General features: G+C 38.2%; 1 protein-coding gene across 50 annotated transcripts in view; it reads left to right on the top strand.

Moving 5' to 3' along the window:
* MAP4K4 (mitogen-activated protein kinase kinase kinase kinase 4) overlaps positions 1-17,736 on the top strand; it is a 189,965-nt gene extending 172,229 nt beyond the window's left edge. For 27 of the 50 annotated variants that reach the window (XM_053890560.1, XM_053890551.1, XM_053890561.1 and 24 more), the window contains 7 exons: positions 1,748-1,891; positions 8,315-8,449; positions 10,765-10,865; positions 12,639-12,788; positions 13,346-13,505; positions 14,235-14,374; positions 16,066-17,736. In XM_053890560.1, coding sequence (XP_053746535.1) covers positions 1,748-1,891; positions 8,315-8,449; positions 10,765-10,865; positions 12,639-12,788; positions 13,346-13,505; positions 14,235-14,374; positions 16,066-16,149 — 914 coding nt within the window. In that variant the 3' untranslated portion in view covers positions 16,150-17,736. Of the gene's footprint in view, positions 1-1,747; positions 1,892-8,314; positions 8,450-10,764; positions 10,866-12,638; positions 12,813-13,345; positions 13,506-14,234; positions 14,375-16,065 lie in introns of all 50 variants that reach the window. The other 23 variants (XM_053890525.1, XM_053890530.1, XM_053890516.1 and 20 more) reach the window with 1 other exon arrangement.
* Positions 17,737-21,501: the final 3,765 nt, after the last annotated feature.

The following is a 21,501-nucleotide window of genomic DNA, read 5'->3' as shown; positions in this document are numbered from 1 at the left end:
TTAATGGGGGGCTTTCCTCAGGTCACGCTATTATCAGAAATTGTAGATGTCTAGAATTCATGAGGACCTTTTTACACATTTTACATTTTTGAGGACTCCAGGGATAGTGTTGTATTAGTTTAGAGCCTACAGTGTTTCAGCACATTTGTAACTGTTGTCCTTGTGAGCCTTGCACTCTGTTAGTTGAAGTTTTTTTGCATTTGAATGGCAGTGATAGTTACTACATATGTAAATTCCAGGTTCCCAGCTTCCCCCTAGACCCCAAAAAGTGTGTCCAGTTTCCTCACAAGGATTGCTTGGATATAGATACTGTCCCTCCAAGTCTTGGGTTTTACTTGCTCAATGGAACAGGGACAGAGCTGAGAGAGGGTCGGGAGCGTGTTTACTTGTTGCCTTCACAGTTGTTCACTTGAAGTTTTCTGGAAATAGGGTATGTGTGTATGTCTGTGTGTGTTCCTGTGTAATTGGACGCGTGAATTGTGTGGTTCAGGAAAATACATGGTATTCTTCCCTATCATTCCATCTACCAGTAAATATTGATTGGGCAATTTTTTAAAAGCACAAATACTTTATTCCTTGTCTCAGTGAGTTTATTACCCAGTTGAGGGAATCAGTGCAAACATGTATGTGCCTAACTGCTTAGGAATATAAAGTGATCTGTGCTACATGTTACATGTTACAAAGTTGGTTTAGACAAGGAAGGTTATAGACCAAGGAATGAAGGCATTTAAGGAAATAAGTGAGTGATAGGGAGAAGTAAGTTGACTCAAGGTACAGAGAGTTTTGAATGCCAAGTTGAGGCTTTTGTACCCTGCCCTATAGGGTGTGTAGTTTTGAAGATGTAGTAGGACCTAATGAATATTGTCGGAAGATGAGGATTGTTTGGGCTGCTGCCATGAGCAAGTAGAGGGAGGATGTTATAACAACCTGAGTTAAAGTCACTATCCATCGTTTACAAGGAGGCCAAAGCCTGATGTAAGGTGAGAGCAGAGGAAAGGGAAAGGAAGGTTTTCTCTGGTTCTGGTGGTCAGTTTAGCTAGATGTGTGGAACGGGTGGTGGTGCTGTTACAGAAATGGCAAAAGTTGAGAAGTTGGTTTCAGTAGAAATTTACAGCAGGTGTGGAAAAGCAGGTAGAGTATGAAATTAGGAGTTGATGGTTCTGACGTGCTCCTTCAGAAAGCAAAGGAGATGTCTTTTGTGTTTTAAGAAGCAGAGAAGGTTTAAAAAAGGGGTGGGGGGGTGCAGAGAAAACCAAGAGCTGGAGCTGAATGGAGCTGGAGCAGGGGGAGACCATGGTAGCAAATAGAGAAGCCAGGATTGGTCCCATGGGGAGGTCACAGTATTTTAATATTCCTAAGAAATATTGTTGCTTTCTTGATGATGATGGAGAATGGTCTTTAAGAAAATGGCAAGGTGAGTCATAAATTGGTAAGGATTTGAGGTAGCTATATCTCATGCCAGAAGTTTGGCAATCAAAATAAAGACAATAAAGGAAGTATGAAGGGATCATGAAAACAGACATCTCTCTCATATCTTTTTTTTAGATTTAAGTAAGTATTTCACCCTCACTCCTCTGTGATTTGTTGCCATTTGGTTACTTTAACCTCTGGCTATTCCAAGCATTTCTTTTTGTGGATGAGTTTAAAAACCACTCTTTTCCAGATAGCTGGTGTTATCCTTTCCATACAACCAGACTGTTTGCCAAGCACGGCATAAAATTCAGGTCTTTCTGTGTTCTTAAAACAGGAGTGAATTTGTTAGTGGGTACAGAGAGTGGCCTGATGCTGCTGGACAGAAGTGGCCAAGGGAAGGTATATCCTCTGATCAACAGAAGACGATTTCAGCAAATGGATGTCCTTGAAGGCTTGAATGTCTTGGTGACAATATCTGGTAAGTGTTCATTTAATAAAGCAAGATTACTTCCCAGCACAAAACTTCTGTTAGCTCATTTTTTGAAGTAATGGCTGAATGAGGTACAATCGTAGCATGGTCTCATAGTAAGGTAATAGAAAGATGTGACCCACGTGTACACACTGAACCTGTAGGGCTCCTCTAAAGAGCAGTCTTGAAAAGCACAGGGGCATGCGCTCTCTAGTTGACCTCTCCCACACAACCACCCTCTCTGCCCCGTTGCTCGTTGGGTTTAATGTGGCTTCCCTGGCTTGGAGGTTTGTGTCTGCTTCCACCCATAGGACTCTTGCATGCAGAAGGGACTGTGCTCTGCCATGATGGCACAAGTACCATATTATGGTTTTTCTTTACATCCGTTAACACTTACTATAAGCTTCTTTTTAGAAAGAGGTTTTTTTTAGTATAAATTATGTAATATATGTGCATTGTGGAAAAACACTACTGTAGAAAAGCAAGTAGGAGAAATAAAATGTAAAATCATCCAGAGATACTATTGACTTCAATTTTTAACTTCTAATCTTTTAAGCATACACACACTTAAAATACACTCATAAAGGGGGGAAAATCTGCATTTAAATGGTTATACAACATTTCAAACATACAGACAATAATGAGAGAATGATTACAGAATAATGACACCCATGTACTGATTAGTTTTAACAGGTGTTAGATACACTTTTGTACCTGCAGTTAGCCTCGCTTCCCCTTTCAGCTGCCCCTGTAACCACTGTCCTGAAGTTATACAATGTTCATTCTGGTTTGACCAAATCAGGTACTTGCTCTCTCTGTGTCATTAAACATTTCTTTATAAACAGTTGTATTTTATATGGCTATAGAGTGTTTTTTTGTATAGATATTCTAAAATGTATTTACTTCTTTGTAAATCTTTTAGTTTATCCCTTTTTTCCCCTCACGTAGATATTTTTGGCATATATCTTGTAGTTGACTTAACCATTGCTCACACATGCCTGTGATGCGTGGGTACTGGTTTCCTAATAATTTGTATGATTGCTGGAGTCAAGAGTATGCAAAATTGGAATACTTTAGGTCTTATAATAACCCACAGCAGTTTTGATTTAGTCATCTGCTAGCTCCAGCTTATTATATTTGTTTATATGTAACATCTCTTGCAGTTATTTTAGTTTTGAGATACGCTTTTGGTTGTAAGTAAAAGATGTTTGTTGAAGTGCAAAAATTTCACCATCCATCTCATACTTAAATGAGAAAACAACCATTTACAACTTGAGTGTTAATGTGGAGTAGGTTTTAAAATTGGAGGAGAAATGAATCTGCCACTAAAAATGGCTTGGGCTTCATTTTGTGATTCACTGAACAAGAAGATTTATGGGAATCACTAAACAGCTGACACCAGTAATTTTTGGGGTCTACTTTTCTCTATTTCTCTTTTGTAGCTTTTAATGATTTTTTTACAATCATGAAAGTAATACATATTAATTGTAGGAAGCTTAAAAAAATGAGAAAACCTTAGGAAGAATAAAACAAAATGTTACCCTATCTCAGAGACCACTCTTGTTGACACTTCTTTATATTTCCTTCTCCTCATATCTGTAAGTATATATTACAGTATGGAAATGGAACACTATATACATAAAAGTACATAGTTTTGTTTCATTTAACATATTTTATTGAGTATTTCCCCACATTCAAAAAGTCTTCAAAACAGGGGCGCCTGGGTGGCTCAGTCGGTTAAGCATCCAACTTCAGCTCAGGTATGATCTTGTAGTCCATGAGTTTGAACCTCACGTGGGGCTCTGTGCTAACAGCTCAGAGCCTGGAGCCTGATTGGGATTCTGTGTCTCCCTCTCTCTCTGCCCTTCTCCTGCTCACACTCTGTCTCTCTCTCAAAAATAAATAAACATTAAAAAAATTTTTTTTTATTTAAAAAAAAAAGTCTTCAAAACTTAAAAAGATTGTGTCGAAGTATAAGACGTAATACAAAAAGTGCACAGATTATAAGTATACAGCCCAGTGAATTGTCACAGTTAGAATCCATCCATGTAGCACCTATACCCTGGTGAAGAAATCGAACAATCCCAGCAGTCCAGAAGCTTCCCTGCAGTCCCCACTTTGCTGCCTCCCAGTCACTGCCCCCCATGTTCCCAGAGGGAAGCACTGTCCTTTAAATACCTAAGATTGGTTTTACCTTCATTGAACTAAAGCTACAGAAATGGTAAAATGGTAGGTATTCTTTTGTGTCTGGCTGGGGTTTTTTTTGTTTTTGTTTTGTTTTTTTTTTTTTTTTTTTAATTTTTTTTTTTTTCAACGTTTTTTATTTATTTTTGGGACAGAGAGAGACAGAGCATGAACGGGGGAGGGGCAGAGAGAGAGGGAGACACAGAATCAGAAACAGGCTCCAGGCTCCGAGCCATCAGCCCAGAGCCTGACGCGGGGCTCGAACTCACAGACCGGGAGATCGTGACCTGGCTGAAGTCGGACGCTTAACCGACTGCGCCACCCAGGCGCCCCTGTTTTGTTTTTTTTTGAAGAGCACTTTAGGTTTACAGAAAAGTTGGAAAGAAAATATAGACAATTCCTGTATTACCCCCCACCTCCAGTTTTCCCAATTAGCCTCATTAGTGTAGTACTTTTGTTGTAATTGATGATCCAGTATTCACACATTATTATTATTAACTAAAGTCTGTAGTTTACGTTAGGGTTCACCCTTTGTGTTGTACAGTTCTGTGGGTTCTGACAAACACATAATTATCCACAATTATAGACTAATTTCACTGCCCTGAAAATCCCCTGTGCTCCACCTATTCATCTCTCTCCAAAAGTCCCTGGCAACAACTGATTTTTTTTTTTTTTTTTTTAATTTTCTATGTGACCTTTTCCAGAACATCATAGTTGAAATCATGTGTAGTATGTAGCCTTTTCAGACTGGCATCTTTTCTCTAGCAATATGCATTTAAGTTTCCTACATGTCTTTTCATGACTTGATAGTGCATTTCTTTTTATTGCTGAATAATCTTTTGTGTGGGTGTGCCACTTTGTGTATCCATTCACTTATTGAAAGACCTCTTGGTTGCTTCCAATTTGCAGCAATTATGAATGAAACTGCTACAAATATTTGTGGACAGTTTTTTGTGTAGACATGTTTTCAACTTATGTGCTTGGTTAAATACCTAGCAGCATGATTGCTGAACATAAGGTAAGACTACATTCAACTGGGCACCTGGGTGGCTCAGTTAGTTAAGTGCCTGACACTTGGTTTCCACTCAGATCATGATCTCGCACTTTCATGAGTTCAAGCCCTGCGTCAGGCTCTGCGCCCGCACCACAGAGCTTGCTTGGGGTTCTCTCTCCCTCCCTCCCTCCCTCTCTCTTTCTCTCTCTCTCTCTGTCTCTCTCTCTCTCTCTCTCTGCCCCTCCCCCACTTTTGCTGTCTCTGTCAAATAAATTTGAAAACATTATTTAAAAAAAAAAAAAGACTACATTCAGCTTTGTAAGAAATAGCTAGGCTGTCTTCTAAAGTGACTCTATCACATGTTCCTACAAGGCATGAATGAAGATGTTGCTCATGGCCTCATCAGCATTTGGTGATGTATTTTGGATTAGTATAGTATAGTGTCTGATTATTGTTTTAATTTTTAATTCCTGATGAAATGGTGTTGAATATCTTTTCACATGGTTATTTGCCATCTATGTATGTCATCTTTAATGAGGTATCTGTTAAGGTCTTTTGTCTGTTTTATAATCGGGTTGTTTGTTTTCTTCTCTTGAGTTTTAAGAGTTCTTTGTACGTTTTGGATACAAGTTCTTTATCAAATAGGTTTTTGCAATTTTTTTTTTTTTTTTTGCAGTTTGTGGCTTGTCTGTCCATTCTCTTAACTGTGTCTTCCACAAAAGTTTTTAATTTTAATAAGGTCTAACTTACCTTTTTTTTTTTCTTTCATGGATTATCCTTTTGGTGTTATATCTGAAAAGGCATTGCCAAATCCAAGGAGGTTGTACCTAGGTTTTCTCCTATGTTATCTTCTAGAAGCTTTATAGCTTTGCATTTCATGTTTAGGTCTGTGATCCATTTGATCTTTGTGAAAGGTTCAAAGTCTATAAATTCATTATTTTTTGTATATGAATGTCCAGTCCTTCTAGCAGTGATTGTCGAAAAGACCATCCTTTTTCTGTTGAATGGCCTTTGATCCTTTGTCAAAGATTAGTTCATTATATTTTTTTGTTTATTTTTTATTTTTGGGAGAGAGAACCAGTGGGGAAGAGGAGCAGAAGGGGAGAGAGAGAGAGACAGAAAGAAAGAGAATCTCAGGCAGGCTCCATGCTCAGTGTGGACCCCAATGCGGGGCTCTGTCCCACAACCCTGGGATCATAAACTGAGCTGAAGTCAAGAGTTGGACACTCAACTGACTGAGCCACCCAGGCACCCCCATAGTTCATTACATTTGTGTGGGTTTAGATCTCTGTTTTGTTCCATTGATCTGTCTTTCCTTTTGCTAATACCACATTGTCTTGATTACTGTAGCTTTGAAGTAACTCTTGAAGTCAGGTAGTGTCAGCCCTCCAAACTTGTTCTTGCTCAATACTGTGTTGGCTGTTTTGGCTCTTTTGCCTTTCCATATAAAGTTTAGAGTCAGTTTATTAACATGTACAAATAACTTGATAGGATTTTGATTGGGATTACATTGATTGTACATAGATCAAGTTCAGTAGAACTTACATCTTAGCAATACTGAGTTTTACCCATGACCATTGAATATATCTCCATCTGTTTCGATCTCCTTTAATTTCTTTCTTCAGAGTTTTGTAGTTTTCCTCATACAGATGTTGTGTAGGGCTATTTTGTCACATTTATAACTAAATATATCTTTTTTTGGTTTTTAGTACTTCTGCAGATGCTGTATTTTAATTTCAAATTTCCAATTGCTTGTTGCAAGTATATAGGAAAACAGTTGACTTTTATATATGAACCTTGTAGCTTGCAACCTTATATAATTATTTATTAATTGCAGGAATTTTTTTTTTTTTTACCAGTTCTTTGTCATTTTCTATGTAAACAGTCCTGTATTTCTTCCTTCCCAGTTTGCATACCTTTTATTTCCTTTGTCTTACTGCATTAGCTAGGACATGTAGTATGATGTTTAATAGGAGTGGTAAGTGGGGACACCCTTCCCTTGTTCCTGATCTGAAGAGGAAAGTATCTAGTTTCTCACCATTAAGTATGGTATTAGCTGTAAGTTTTTTGTAGATGTTATTTGTCAAATTGAGGCAATTTCCCTCTATTCCTATTTGCTGTGAATGTTTGATCATGAAATGAATGTTGGGTTTTGTCAGATGTTTTTTCTGCATCTGTTGATAAGATCATATGATTTTTCTTCTTAAGCTTGTCAGTGTGTCTAGTTTCTTTTGTTCAACACCTGTTTTGTTGTTGCTCATAGAGGTGTATTGTTCCACTTCATTTCTGTGTATGACTATACCACAATTCATTTATTTGTTCTGTTGTTGATAAACATTTGTGTTTGCTGTTTTCAGTTCTTAGGAACAATGCTGCTGTGAACATTCTTGTTCATGTTTTTGGGAGCTCATACACACACATTAATATGAAGAGAGAAGTTACTGGATCATAAGTAGCATATACATGCATCCTACTTTAATAGATAATGCCAAGCTTTTTAAAATGGTTCTAACAATTTATAGCACTGGTTTCTGAGTTTCTAGTTACTCCTCATCTTCCCTACTTTGAGTACTATTGTTCTTTTTAATTCTAGACACTCTGATAGATGCATAAAATTGTATCTCATTATGGTTTTAATATGCATTCACTAATTGACTATTGAGAGCAAGTACTTTTTTATGTATCTATGAGTTAACTTCTTTTGACTGTTATAGTCGACTGCCCACTTTTTCAGTTGGGTTATCTCTCTTCTAAGTGATTTATAGGTTGTGAGTCCTCTGTCAGCCCTTTAAGTTGCACACATCTTCAATTTATGGCTTTTTGCTGGATTTGATTCCCTGCCTTGGTTGATCTATTTAATCTTCCTATGCTGTCTAATGAGAACTAATAGCTACTCCAGAGAGTTTTGAGAATCAGATCACATAATACATGTGAAAGCATCTTATAAGGTCTGTTGGTTGCATTGCTGTGCAGGTGTTTGTATTACTTTGTGGTTTATGGATACTGGCTATCTACATAAGTGTGAGTTCTTTTTTCTTTTAAAACCTTCCCTTCTAATCAGGCCTATACCTGATGATAATTCTATAGGAGTTTCAAAATCCATTTTGAATAGCTTAAATTGAGGTTCTAGTAAAACTCATACAGAATGGTTCCCTTAGGAGGATAATATTTATTGCTCATTTGGTTACTATTGTTATTAATAGATGGCACCAACTTTGAATACGTATATAAAATATTTATATTTGTTTTGCTAGGCAAAAAAGATAAGTTACGTGTCTACTATTTGTCTTGGTTACGAAATAAAATACTTCACAATGATCCAGAAGTTGAGAAGAAGCAGGGATGGACAACCGTGGGGGATTTGGAAGGATGTGTACACTATAAAGTTGGTAAGTTCCAGGAGGGTCATGAGGGTTTTGTTCTGCAGGGTTTTGTTCCACAGGGTTCTTTCTGATACACCTAGATGTTTTCTGCGATTATGTTTCTAAGGCATCTTCTAATCCCGAAGTGTCATCTTGACTCACAATGCACCTTTTAACATAACCCCATTCATTCCTGCCATTCATTCTGTCCTCCATCCATCTCATGCTCACATTCATCTTGCGAGCAAGGCTTTTTACCCTTCCTCTTTGACAGTCCAGATTCTTCTCTGTAAGATGTGGTCACAATAACCTCTCTAAGGAAACCTTGCCAAAGGAAAGCCAGCCAATTTGGATTCTTGCTTTGTGCTCCAGGCCTCGTCTCCATTGAGAGGACTTTGGGTCCTTGGCAGTCATTGACAGAATGTTTGAGAGTTTGACCAAAGAGCTATATGGCTTGTTGTTTTGAATGAAGCGCACTGTGCAAAGCTACTGTGCTCTTAACTACTAAACGAATCTAGTCGGCCAGCCAATGTTTCGTAGCAACTGTCTTGTTTTTTCTCTTGCTGGCACGCATGCTTTGGTTCTTATGAAGTAAGAGCTTGCAAGAACAAAACCAAAACAATTTTTTTTTTATGTATGAAAAAAAATTAAAATACTGGTACTAATGTTGGAAGTAAAGGGGAAATAATGAAGCTTAGCCAAATTAAACTTTATTGGAGAGATAATATATTCTAATAGAATTTGAAATGGGAATTTGAGAAGATCAGCAAATAGTCTCTATTATACCTAAGACTGATTAATGTAAGGGTCCTATTGAATATTGATTTCTGCTACTATGTTTTGTTTTTTTCTGTTTATGAAAGTATATGCTATAGTCATTCTCTCTGCTTCTAGGGATATTACAGTCCTTGACATTCTCTTATTATTTATATAATCTGTCCACAACTCTCAGCTCACTGATTAATAATGATTGCAGAAGCCACCCTAGTTTGGCATGATTCTGAGTGTTACTGGAAAGTAGTACTATATACTTGATGAAATTTTGGGATTGGGATTTTCTGTGCTGTGTTTATGTGAAATAATTTTTGCGGGGTAACTAAAATCATGTAAGGTTAAATTTAATGAAATCATTCAGAATGGGTGAAATGTGCATGGATAGATTATCCTACAGGGGGAACTAGAGGCAGATGTGTTACACTGTGCTGGGCTTTTCATTGGAATAAAACAGTTATCCTCAGGTCTGTCATTCTTACAGAATGAATCACAAGCATTTTCTGCAGTAAGAGTGTGTAGTACCATTCATTCATTATACTTTTAGGAAATTATATTCAGTTTATCAAGACCTGTGCTGTACAATATGATTTCCATCAAGAATAGGGGCTACTTAAATTTATATTTAAATTAATTAACATGAAATAAACTATAAAATGTGGTTCTTCAGTGGCACTAGTCCATTCCATGTGCCCAATGTGGCTATCATATTAACAGTACAGATCTAAAATCTTTTCATCATTGCAAAAAATTCTGTTAAACAGCACTGGTTTGGACAACCTTTGATAATCCTTTGTGTCTTAATATTAATGTCAGTGATTTATTCGAATAGTGATACTATATTGGAAATTAACAAGGAGAATTATCAAGTTAACAAGCCATCTCTCATGTGCAAAGGAAGAATAAGGTAGTATTGTGACATTAGATAGTTTATAAAGAAACTGGTAGAGCTGTGCCAGACCACTAAGTCATGTGAGGGCACAGCCCCTCAGAGCATCTGTTTTTAAGCAGAGTTGGTTGGCTGCAAGAGAACCGGAATAGCTATGTAAAGAAGGCATTTTCAACTGAAAAAATGTATATAGCTGAATAGAGATTTCCTTTACTACTGTTCTTTTTGTATGGAACTTTAGGTAGAATTCAGGCAGTCACTGCCTATATAGATCAGGAAGCGGTTTGAAGTGATACTTAGCTGATTAACCACTTCATTATCCTTTTGAAGCAATACTGAGCCCTTAAGACTTTAGGGTGGTAGGCCTGGCATTGTCTTTGATTAGTAAATACTTTCAGTCTAAGAAGATTAGGAACATTAGTGACAGTATTCCTTAATAGTAACCAGAGTATTGGAATTGAGTCCCAAACATCAGTCAAGAAATATGGGAATAGGCTGAATCATACATAAAAGTATTGGAAAAGGAAACTCTGAGGTTTGATCACTCAGCATTTTTTTCCTGTTGATCTAGATGACTCAATAGAAGGCATTATTTATAAAGTTTGCAAAAGACAACTAACAGAATTTAGAGTTCCATGTTGATTCTGACCTGTGCTTCTCTTGTTTATGTTGTTGTTTTCAGTAAAATATGAAAGAATCAAATTTCTGGTAATTGCTTTGAAGAGTTCTGTGGAGGTCTATGCGTGGGCACCCAAGCCATATCACAAATTTATGGCCTTTAAGGTAACAGCATCAAGTGTACTTACAAGTAGCATCAGCCATGCATGCATGACCAAGAAAGAGCCAGAGGACAGTTTAAAAACCCTAAATAGTTAAAACTGATCATTTAAAAGCTATGTACTAATATAGAGTATAATTCTGTCATAAGAGAGGCCATTTCTAATGTAATAGGCCTCACTGTCTGCTTTCCAAGCCCTCAGAGTATGAGGAAAGAGCTAAATGTTTGGTAGACATTGATTGATATGTCAATATGGTAACAGAAAAAAGTAATGCCACCTCTAATTAAAAAGCAGATCTTGGGGTGCCTGGGTGGCTCAGTCGGTTAAGCGTCTGACTTCGGCTCAAGTCATGATCTCACGGCTTATGAGTTCAGACCCTGCATCGGGCTCTGTGCTGACAGCTCAGAGCCTGGAGCCTCCTACTTCACATTCTGTGTCTCCTTCACTCTCTGCCCTCTCCTACTTATGCTCTCTCTCTCAAAAATAAATAAAAACATTAAAAAAAACAAAAACAGCAGACCGTGACCATCTGCCTGAAGTCATGCATGTGTATAAAGATTTAGATATGTTTTTGATAAATAGTATCCAACAATAGGCAGCTTGGAGGTATATCTTTTCAATAGAATACTAACTAAAAAACAAATTACAGAAATTCTTAATGACACAGGAATATGTATTATGCGTTAAATAGAAAAAGTAAGTTAAAAGCATGAATAATGCATTGTTTTTGTTTAAGGGAAAAACTATAGAAAAACATTAGTATTTTTCTGTGTGAGTATTTTTAATATTTTTTATAATTCTAGAGTTCGCATTAGATACAAATTTATGAAATTCTTAATTAAAATATTACTCTGACATTAGATATTATAAATAACTTAACATCATTTCTTATATTAGGCACAAAACTTTGAGTATAGCTCCTGGGGCTGTTTTAGTGCATATCATGAAATTAAGAATTTTTCATCCAAAATGATTCTATTTACTTACCTTTTTTTCTTGTTCTTGATACATTTTATTAAGGGTAAGTTTCAAGTATTTGGAAAATTGACATATTTAGATTGCTTATTGCTTGATTCCCCAATAAAGCAGGATAAATGGGGTTACCATATTTGCTCAAGAAATAAATCCACATGTTACTGACTAAAAGTAATTGGTTGTATCTTCTGAGATCTGGTCTTAATATCCTTTATGTGCCAGATGTACTCTCCTAGTTGCTTTTATAAGTATATTGTTTAAGTCTGTCTTGTGAGCTGTAGGTATTGATATTAATCAAGAACTGAGGTCATCTAGTTTATTACAGGTCATCCAGGTTAATACCCTACAGCTTTTCATCACTGTATTGCTCCAGTCAAAAAATTAAAGTAGAAGTCTCTATGATGACTATGATGACCATACTAAAAATTCTCAGTATGTGACTCCTGCAACTCCACCTCTTTCTCCATTGTCTGCATTGAATAGTTGAATACTGTGCTACAGAAAGTCCTGGTTCTTTCACTTTAGATGTTTTTCTCACCAAGACAAGAAGGTGGAATTCTTGGGCCAGGTAGGGGGAATTTGCGACACGTCTTCTGGAAGAAATGTCTCCCAGATGCTGATTGGCAGACAAAAGCATAATAAATTAGAGACTTATTTCATAGAGTATTTTTGCTTATGGTTGTTGCCAGAATGGCTCAGTAATTAAATAACTGAGTACCTTGGGTTTGGCTTCTCCTGTTTGATCTATCAGAAATAAGTTCTTCTTTGTCTTACTACTTTTGTCTCGGTTACTTCTTTGTAGTCATTTGGAGAATTGGTACATAAGCCATTACTGGTGGATCTCACTGTTGAGGAAGGCCAGAGGTTGAAAGTGATCTATGGATCCTGTGCTGGATTTCATGCTGTTGATGTGGATTCAGGATCAGTCTATGACATTTATCTACCAACACACGTAAGAAAGAACCCACACTCTATGGTTGGTTGACTGGCTTCATTTTGTTTTGACTTTTTTCTTTACTCTGCTTAGTGAACTAACACAAGCAGGGATTCCTTGCTTCCCCTTGGTGTGGGGGTGAGTATTTAAATGATGTGCCATTCTCAATAGCTGCATGCTCTGAGACAAGTGGAAATCCATTCTCCTGGCTCTGTGAAGCCCTCCTGAAAACCTCTTAGCCCTGGCTTTGACTAACATGGGATGTATTTGGGGCAATTGCTGGCAGGTCAGAATATCCCTGGGTTGGGAGTGGTTTCAATTAATTTCTTAATAGAATCCACAATCCAGATATGTTCCAGGGGCCTCAGAAAATGTGAACTAGTAGAGTACATGACCTGTAAAAGGTATTCTTTGAGATATATGTCGCATGAGTTTTCCAAAATTTTATTCAATTGCTGTATTTATTCACCTGGAATATTAACCAGTGCATTCACCAAGACAATCTTTTTGAATGCTATTTCAAGGATAGAAATAACCACAAACGTACTTCCCTGTACTTTGTTCCTCTTCTCTAGATCCAGTGTAGCATCAAACCCCATGCAATCATCATCCTCCCCAACACAGATGGCATGGAGCTTCTGGTGTGCTATGAAGATGAAGGGGTTTATGTGAATACCTATGGAAGAATCACCAAGGATGTGGTTCTGCAGTGGGGAGAGATGCCAACATCTGTAGGTAGGTATCAGAGGAAAAGATAGCATATGTAAAAATGGAGCCTTCTCTAAAACTGCATGTTATCACATCAGTTTTACCTGTTGTTCAGACATTTTGGCCATTTAGCAGAATGGTTGGCAGAAAAACAAAAAACAAACAAAAAAAACCCAGAATGGTTGGCAATATTGATGGTGAAAAGGGAGATTGTAGACCATGGCACTGGTCATAGTCTGTTTTAGAACAAAATCCAAGTAATTATTTAACACTTTAAAACTCTGTCATTTACAATCCTTCATTTAATCCTTAAGACATCCAGGATGTAGGACAGATGTGGTTGTTGACTAATCTGTGGAAAGTAAAAGGAGGCTGAAAAAGGGTAAGGGATTTATTCTTTCGAGTGGCAGTGCCACTCGATAATCTGAAATTTTTAGTTTATATCCCAAGTTGTTCTGGTTTCAATGTAGTCATTTTCTCTTCTCATCACTTCTTCTTCCTGCCTTCTTTATGACTGGTTTGATAAAAATAGGAGCACTAAACTCTATATCCAGTGGGTCATTGCTCAAAATAAGCATGAACCATCTCAAGAATTCAAATTACCACTTCTCAGGATAAACTTTAAAAGCAAAAGTTCCTTAAAAACAAAAATCTCCATATGCTAGACATGCAGATAATGTGTGTATTATATGAGCAGCATCTTTTCATAGCTGTTTCCTTATCTTTAACAATTTCATGTTTTCCCCTCTCAAAAAGCATATATTCGATCGAATCAGACGATGGGCTGGGGAGAAAAGGCCATAGAGATCCGATCTGTGGAAACTGGTCACTTGGATGGTGTGTTTATGCACAAAAGGGCTCAAAGACTAAAATTCTTATGTGAACGCAATGACAAGGTAATGGTTTCCTTACAACTTCTCTTTAGCTGCTGTTAGCTTTGGTAATGGTTTACTTTCCACGGGGTTTGGTGAAGCCTTTTCTTGAGGTTTTGATAGATTCTGAAATAAATTCATCAAGCAACATTTTAGTAGTGACTTTTTAGACCTGTATATAGGAGTTGGGGTCTGTTTTATTTTGTGTTTGCTTATGAAGGGATAAGAGATACTTGTTTCTGCCAAAATCATCGTATGTTGTTTGTAGTGGTTGTTTTTAACCCCAGTAGGTGACCTGTATGAGCTATGTTTGGTTTAGGGATAGAAAAGGTTAAAACTGCCAATCTAGTGGGATTCTTCTGTGATTGGAAGAAAGCCCCTTGCAAATTTGGTAGGGTAAAAGTTTTCTCTCGAGACCCTGATGTGCATCAGAAGGATACCACTTGTTTGCTTCTGAATAGTAAAGTAACTTCATAGTTTGCATGTCAGAAATACCTAACAGTATAAATCATTTTATGCAGAAGCATGAGCACCTCCTGCAGCTGAGACCCCCAGTCTTCAAAAGACCTAAAAACCTTTGTTTTTCAAAACTGGCCACATCCTTGTTACTTTCAAGGCCTACCAACTCCCTGGAATCCCCTCCCTAAACCAGCCTTGGAGTGGAGCAGCTGGATGGCCAAGGGTGTTGACCCATCCCACGTGCTTTGAGAAGGACCTCCCAGGTGGGCCTGGCCTTTACCAAGCCCAGCTTTCTCTCTTTTCCCTCCACTTGGATGAAAATGTCTTACCACCTGAGGCAGCCTGTTGCAACCTTAGAAACTTCCCTCTTAAGAACATTTCCACCTCTTGTCTCACATTAAAATATATTAAATACCCTAGCCACTGGCCCACTAATTGACTTCTCAGATTAAATTTGAAAATTCACCGTGACAGAGAAGAGCTCTAGATCTCTCCTTGACAGCTGGGCTTTCTGCCTAACTGCATGCTCAGTAAATACATTGCACCACCAGCCCCCTTTCCTGTGATCCTGTAGCTCGTTTACTAACGGTGTTGACATTGTTTTCTAATCATTTACCTTAGAAATCCATACAACTTCCCAACCCAATCCAGGATTTTGCCAGCTTTTTGGCTTATATTTTCCTGAGTATATTTAATGTAGCCATAACTATAATATTCTTTGAACTTGGGCATTAAAATATTTTTATTATTTATTATGTTATATCCTTTGAAGTTTACTAATCAAAGGCCCAAAAGTAAACTATAGTATTGTGACTATAGAGTAATATGAAATAACATATATTTTAGCTTAATTTTTTAAAAGAGAAAAATCAGGTTGCTAAGGAGTTTTCCAGACACATTTATCTTTTAGATGATATTAGCAGTGGAGATAAAAAGAAATAACTCAATTTCAGAAATATCAGTGTTTTTCTTTTCAGTTCTCACAATATGGCAGTGATAGCCTTCTTAGTTGTGATAAAAATTAGCTACAGAGATGATCTCCTTATGATCAAATGATACTGATGTCCTCTCAGATTTTCTTTTGAAAGAGGCCTTTGGGCTTTTAGGCTGCCTGCATTTGGAGGTGTTGAGGTATTGAGGTGTTGGTGGCACTAGGTCACCTGCCTGGGAACCATAGGAAGGATTGCTCCAAAGGACTGGGTTGTGTTGTGTCTTCATGGTAAATCTCTCCCTCCCTCTTTCTCTTGATTTTGCAGGTCTTCTTCGCCTCCGTTCGGTCTGGTGGCAGCAGTCAGGTTTATTTCATGACATTAGGCAGGACTTCCCTTCTGAGCTGGTAGAAGCATTGTGATGAGGATTGCTGGCCCCCAGAGTCTTCAATGAGATCCTGAGAACTTGGAATTCCTTGCAACTGGAGCTCAGAGCTGCACCGGTGTAGTCCAGGACAGCTGTGTATGCAGACACCACGTGTGGGGTGTTTCGTTTCGTTTCATTTCCTTTCTGCACCTCTTACCAGTTTATCCCCCTTCTCTTCTTTCCCCTACTCAAAAATAAATCAAGGCTGCAATGCAGCTGGTGCTGTTCACATTCTACCATCAGGTGCTATAAGTGTTTGGGATCGAGCATCAGACCAGAAAGCAAATGCCTTTCCTTCAGCTCCAGAATTCCTTGTCTCTGAGTGACTCTGTCTTATGGGTATCTGAAAGTGGAGACTATGAACATGCCATTGGTTTGGAAGTGGGCACATGGAGGTGTAAAATGGTGGTCTCATGAGCGGTTTGCTGAAGCAGAGAGCAGATTTAATATAGTAACATTAACAGTGTATTTAATTGACATTTCTTTTTTGTAATGTGACAATATGTGGTCAAAGAAGAAGGTGCAGGTTTAAGAAGTTAATATTTATAAAATGTGAAAGACACAGTTACTAGGATAACTTTTTTGTGGGTGGGGCTTGGGAGGCAGGGTGGGGTGGGTTAAGGGGGTCCCATTTTATTTGGATTTTTTTTTTTTTTTTTTTTTTTTGGCTTGGCCAAAAACTCCGTCATTTTTCTGTGTACCAGGTTTTGCCTAAATCATGTGCAGATGGTTCTTAAAAAAAAAAAAAAAAAAAAAAAAAAGGAAAAAGAAAATGTGTGCATTTGTATAATGGCCAGAACTTTGTTGTGTGACAGTATTAGCACTGCCTCAGCCTAAAGGTTTAATTTTTGTTTAAACCTAGAAGCACGACAAGTTTTACCACAGTCTGCACTTGCAGAGGAAAAGAAATTGTTTCAGCCACATGTTTATTTTTTTGCCTACCTCATTGTTTGTAATGCATTAAGAGGTGGTTTAGTTTATATGTTTTTGGAGGAAAACATTAATGTTTAATTTAATCTTAATACCAAAACTATCAGATTGAAGTTTGACTGTTATTTTGTCACAGGTCTCAGTAGGCACAAGAGAAATTGTCCCTGAAGATGGGAAATAGCCACATGGTTTCATCATGCTGATGGATGCAGTCTGTTTTTCTAAGTTCAGAGAGCAGAATGCTTCGTTTTCACCAGATGCACCATTAGTGGTTGATGGGCAACTATGGCCTCTAACACAAGGGGCCTCACTGTTCTCAATTTGGGGTTTGGTGGCAGACAGGCGGTCATGTTAGAATAGTCACACAAACTGTTCAGTGTTGCAGGAACCTTTTCTTGGCAGGGGGTGGGGGGGTGGAGTTTCCCTTTTCTAAAAATGCAATGCACTAAAACTATTTTAAGAATGTAGTTAATACTGCTTATTCATAAGATGGCATCTTCCTGTGTTTTAGGTGTAATATCCAAGCCCTGGCTTTTCTCCTCCTCTCACTTGCTCTCTTGTTCTCTCTCTGTTTTTTAAACCAATTTTACTTTATGAATATGTTCATGACATTTGTAATAAATGTCTTGGGTAATAATTTGTTTCATGGCTTCATGGTCACTCAATTCCTCTGAGACTATTAATCTCTTGGTAAAGGAGCAATGCTCAGTGTCATGGCTGTGCCATCTTACTTTCCTCTTGTTGAGTTTCGAGTGGGAATATTGTGTGATGGCTACTTTAAACTTTGTTTACCAAACAGAACTTGGCATTTCATAGGCTTAATACTCCTTTGTGATTAAGTTTCTTTTATAACATGAAAAAGGAAGATTTTCCTCCCGAAAATATAACAATCATTTGCACCTATTTGTTAAGGCTTTGCCCAGCATTCTCATCCTATTTGGCATCCAGTTTGACCCCTGTTATTCTGTTCCTCCTGGTCAGCATCTCTGCCAAAGGCTCTCCTTTGAATTATAAAAACCTAGTGAACAATCTGTATACTCACAGATGCAGAAACAGCAGCTGGTTGTACATAGTCACAATGACAGATAAGTAAGCGAGCCTTAGTCTCTTTTGAAAAGGACAAGGCATTAGAAATGGCTTTTCCATCTGTGTGACTTTGGAATGATGCTGATGTCCAAAGCAGAAAGAACAGAAAGTTCTTTTCTACGGATTCATAGTTAACACAGAGAAGATTGAAGAGTTAATCCCACCTTTGGAAGGGACTTTTGAGATGGGCCAGATGCCATCACCACAGAATTTCAGTCAAAATCAAATTACCGCTGGTGATTTCCTACATGTTTTAGTTTTTTTGGGTAAGATAAAATGTGCCACAGTGAACACGTGTGCATGCCGAGAGGAGAAAGAACTAGATGGCTTGGTCAATCCAAGTTGGCTTTGTAGCCTCTCCCATGACTTTAGAGAGAGGTAAAGTTGAACAGGTATCTGAAAAAAGAGTGAATTTCTGGTACCAATAAGGAAGACAGAAAAAAATACTTATCCAACAGACTTGAAGCTCAGTGTCTGTAAGTCAAGGTGGGGTGCACAGATAATGCACATGACTTTTCATTGGAATTACTATTTAGAACTTGACAAAAACTGGATTTCCTTTCGGAGGTAGTGGAGTCTGAGCTCAAGCCTGAATTGTGCCTGTCCTGGTGGCCACCTGGCACTCTTTTGGTGTTTGTGTTGAACGTAATCAAATCTATCTGTGTGCTTAATTCACTGAGGTCAGACTGCCGTTTGTCCTTATGGGGCGGGCTCCTGGTGTGTGCTTTCCTTGGCTGTGGTGTCCTTGCCTTCTTGGCTGCAGCACCTTGTACACCAGATTGTGTTGCTACAGCTTGATTCAGGTACCCAGTTAGGTTTCTCCATTAAAAATTACGAGCTGGTGAAATTTCCTTCTTCTAGAGAAGGGGTGATCTTTTTTTTCCTTTAACAGGGTAGTGACTTCACAGAAGTGCCAAGATGGCAAAATTATAAAAAGAAGACAGTATTATACCATTAAATATGGAACATTGAACTACTTAGCACTGCTCTTCAAAATACAGATGTCTCTAGGTATAGTCAAAGCTTTAATAAGTAATACCTTTCTGTATTTAAATCAGAGCAACTCTGTATTGAGTGCAGTGTTCTTAACTTTTTTCTCATGCACATGTTATGTTGGAGAAAATGTTTACAAAAATGGTTTTGTTTCACTAATGTGCATCATATTTATGGTTTATTTTTAAGTGATTTTTTATGGGTTATTTAGGTTTCTGTCTTAGTTGTAGTCCACTTACAGTGATTCATAATTCTTAACTTTGCCAATTACAAATTTGCTAAGCAGTAGTACAAATGACAGACTGCATTAAATTTACTAATCCTACAGCTGCAAAGCAGACTGGTGGCAAGTACATGCCCGCCCCCCCCCCCAACCCAAGTGCTAACTTGTCTTCTGTGTATTATGAAAATTACTGTTGTCCCCCCACCTTTCTCCTTAAATAAAAGAAAAATGACACCTATTTTATGTGGCATGAGTTTCAAATATATTCTGATCCTTCAGAATGTCTCCTTCCCATGAGGATCCATATTTTATACACACCTCCTTCCCCAGTGCCACCCCTGGCTAGAGAGGGTGGCTCCATATCCTGCTATCTCCTGAAACAGGAATGTTTGTTCAAGGTGAGCTCTTGATCTTGAAGCCAAGAATGGGTAAAGCTGATCCTTAAGGAGGAAATAAGGTTTTATTTTTGCAAGTCTGAATTGAATCAGAAAATAAACTAATAGGACAGTTGAAGTGGCCCTTCCTCAAATTGGCATCATAAATACTAAGGCCTAGTAATTGGAAGGTCTTTGTGGCCAAGCCCCTGGGGTGTGTGTCACTGATTTCCCCCAGAGATCTGACATGCGTGATCCCCATTGGACAGATCTAGGACCACATTGCCGCGACCAGCACTTTGGCCAAGCCTCCATGGTTGCAAAGGGGAGGCCACACTACATGATCATAACTCACATGTTAATAAACCAGCTCCTTTGTGCTTCATATTAGAAACATGTTGTTTCTCTAAGGTGAAAATAAAATTGTAAATACCTAGGCCACCAAATGAGTATGTTTTGTCTTTTCCTACGTGATATTTGTTACAGCTGGTGGATGATTAAGGAATAAAAATCTCATGGAGGGCTAGTTGTCTTGGTACCATCATTCATTCTTCCTGTTCCTACTTTGTCCTCCACTGGTGTGGATCTTAAACAAGCAACCAAGATGAAAACAGCCCCTCTAACTGATACCAGCTCTGTGTTTTGGCATCACATTCAAGACATTCAAGGGTACAGTAAAATTGCTGCCTTCTTTTCCATCTGTGACTTCAACAACAACAGATACTGTGCTTTACTTTCAGAGTACAGTTCACCCTTAAACAACATGGGACTAGGGTCACCAACCCCTTGTGCCATCTAAACTCAGTATAACTTCCAACTCCCCGGTAGCAGGCTAACTACCAGTAGCCTACTGTTGATTGACTGGAAGCCTTACTGATAACGTAAACAGTCAACACATTGTGTATGTGTTACATACTGCATTCTTAAAGTAGCTAAAGAAAAGAAAATGTTATTAAAGCTATAAGGAAAACACATGGGCCCACATAGTTCAAACATGTTGAAGGGTCAACTGTAGTTATTAGAAAGTAAAACTGAAAAAAAAAAAAACAGTTAAGGAATTAAATGTTGGGAAAAGTCATTACTGCATTTTCTTCTGGGAGAAATAACATACTCAGATACAGGTTCTCATACCTGGTCCACTTTCCCTTTCACCTGAATGTTAATCAGATTCTATCCAGGTTTCAAAATCTGTCCCACTTCTGCCTCTGCCTTGCTTAACTTCCCTGTGCTTACAGTCAATAGCCTCTCCTATACCCTGATAGCTGAACGTGGCATTGCTTTTGTTCACTCTTTGTTTCTGTCTGCATACAGAGTCTGCATATGAGCTGAAGTTGGTTCTCAGGGTTAACCATTTATTAAATCCTAACTTCTCTGCTCCTCAGAAACTGCCAAACATGTTGCTGGTGCTGAACAGGCACACACAAATTCCTGATCGTTTGTTTAAGTAGCATGAAATTAAAACCCTGGTGTTAGTCCAAAGGGAAACCAGCGCTTGTATGCCTTGTGGGACTTGTGAGGAAGTGTGCTGGTGTAGACAGGTCCTAGGAAGGGTGTGGAGTTCTGCCTTGTTGGGCACAAAGCCACCCAGCACCCTAACATAACTATAGTATTCACCAGTCCCTGTTGCTGCAAGCTGGCTAGCTGTAATAACAGTGTAGGACCCTTCATTCCTAAGTCCTCTTTCCCAGTTTGCTTGGTTATAGGAAATTTGAATTTGATGGTCCAGCACA

The sequence above is a fragment of the Panthera pardus genome, unplaced genomic scaffold (assembly GCF_024362965.1).
Source record: "Panthera pardus isolate Hobbes unplaced genomic scaffold, ASM2436296v1 HiC_scaffold_25, whole genome shotgun sequence".
Lineage (NCBI taxonomy): Eukaryota > Metazoa > Chordata > Mammalia > Carnivora > Felidae > Panthera > Panthera pardus.
The sequence above is the reverse complement of the archived record's forward strand: the minus strand, read 5'-3'. Positions and strand labels throughout refer to the sequence as shown.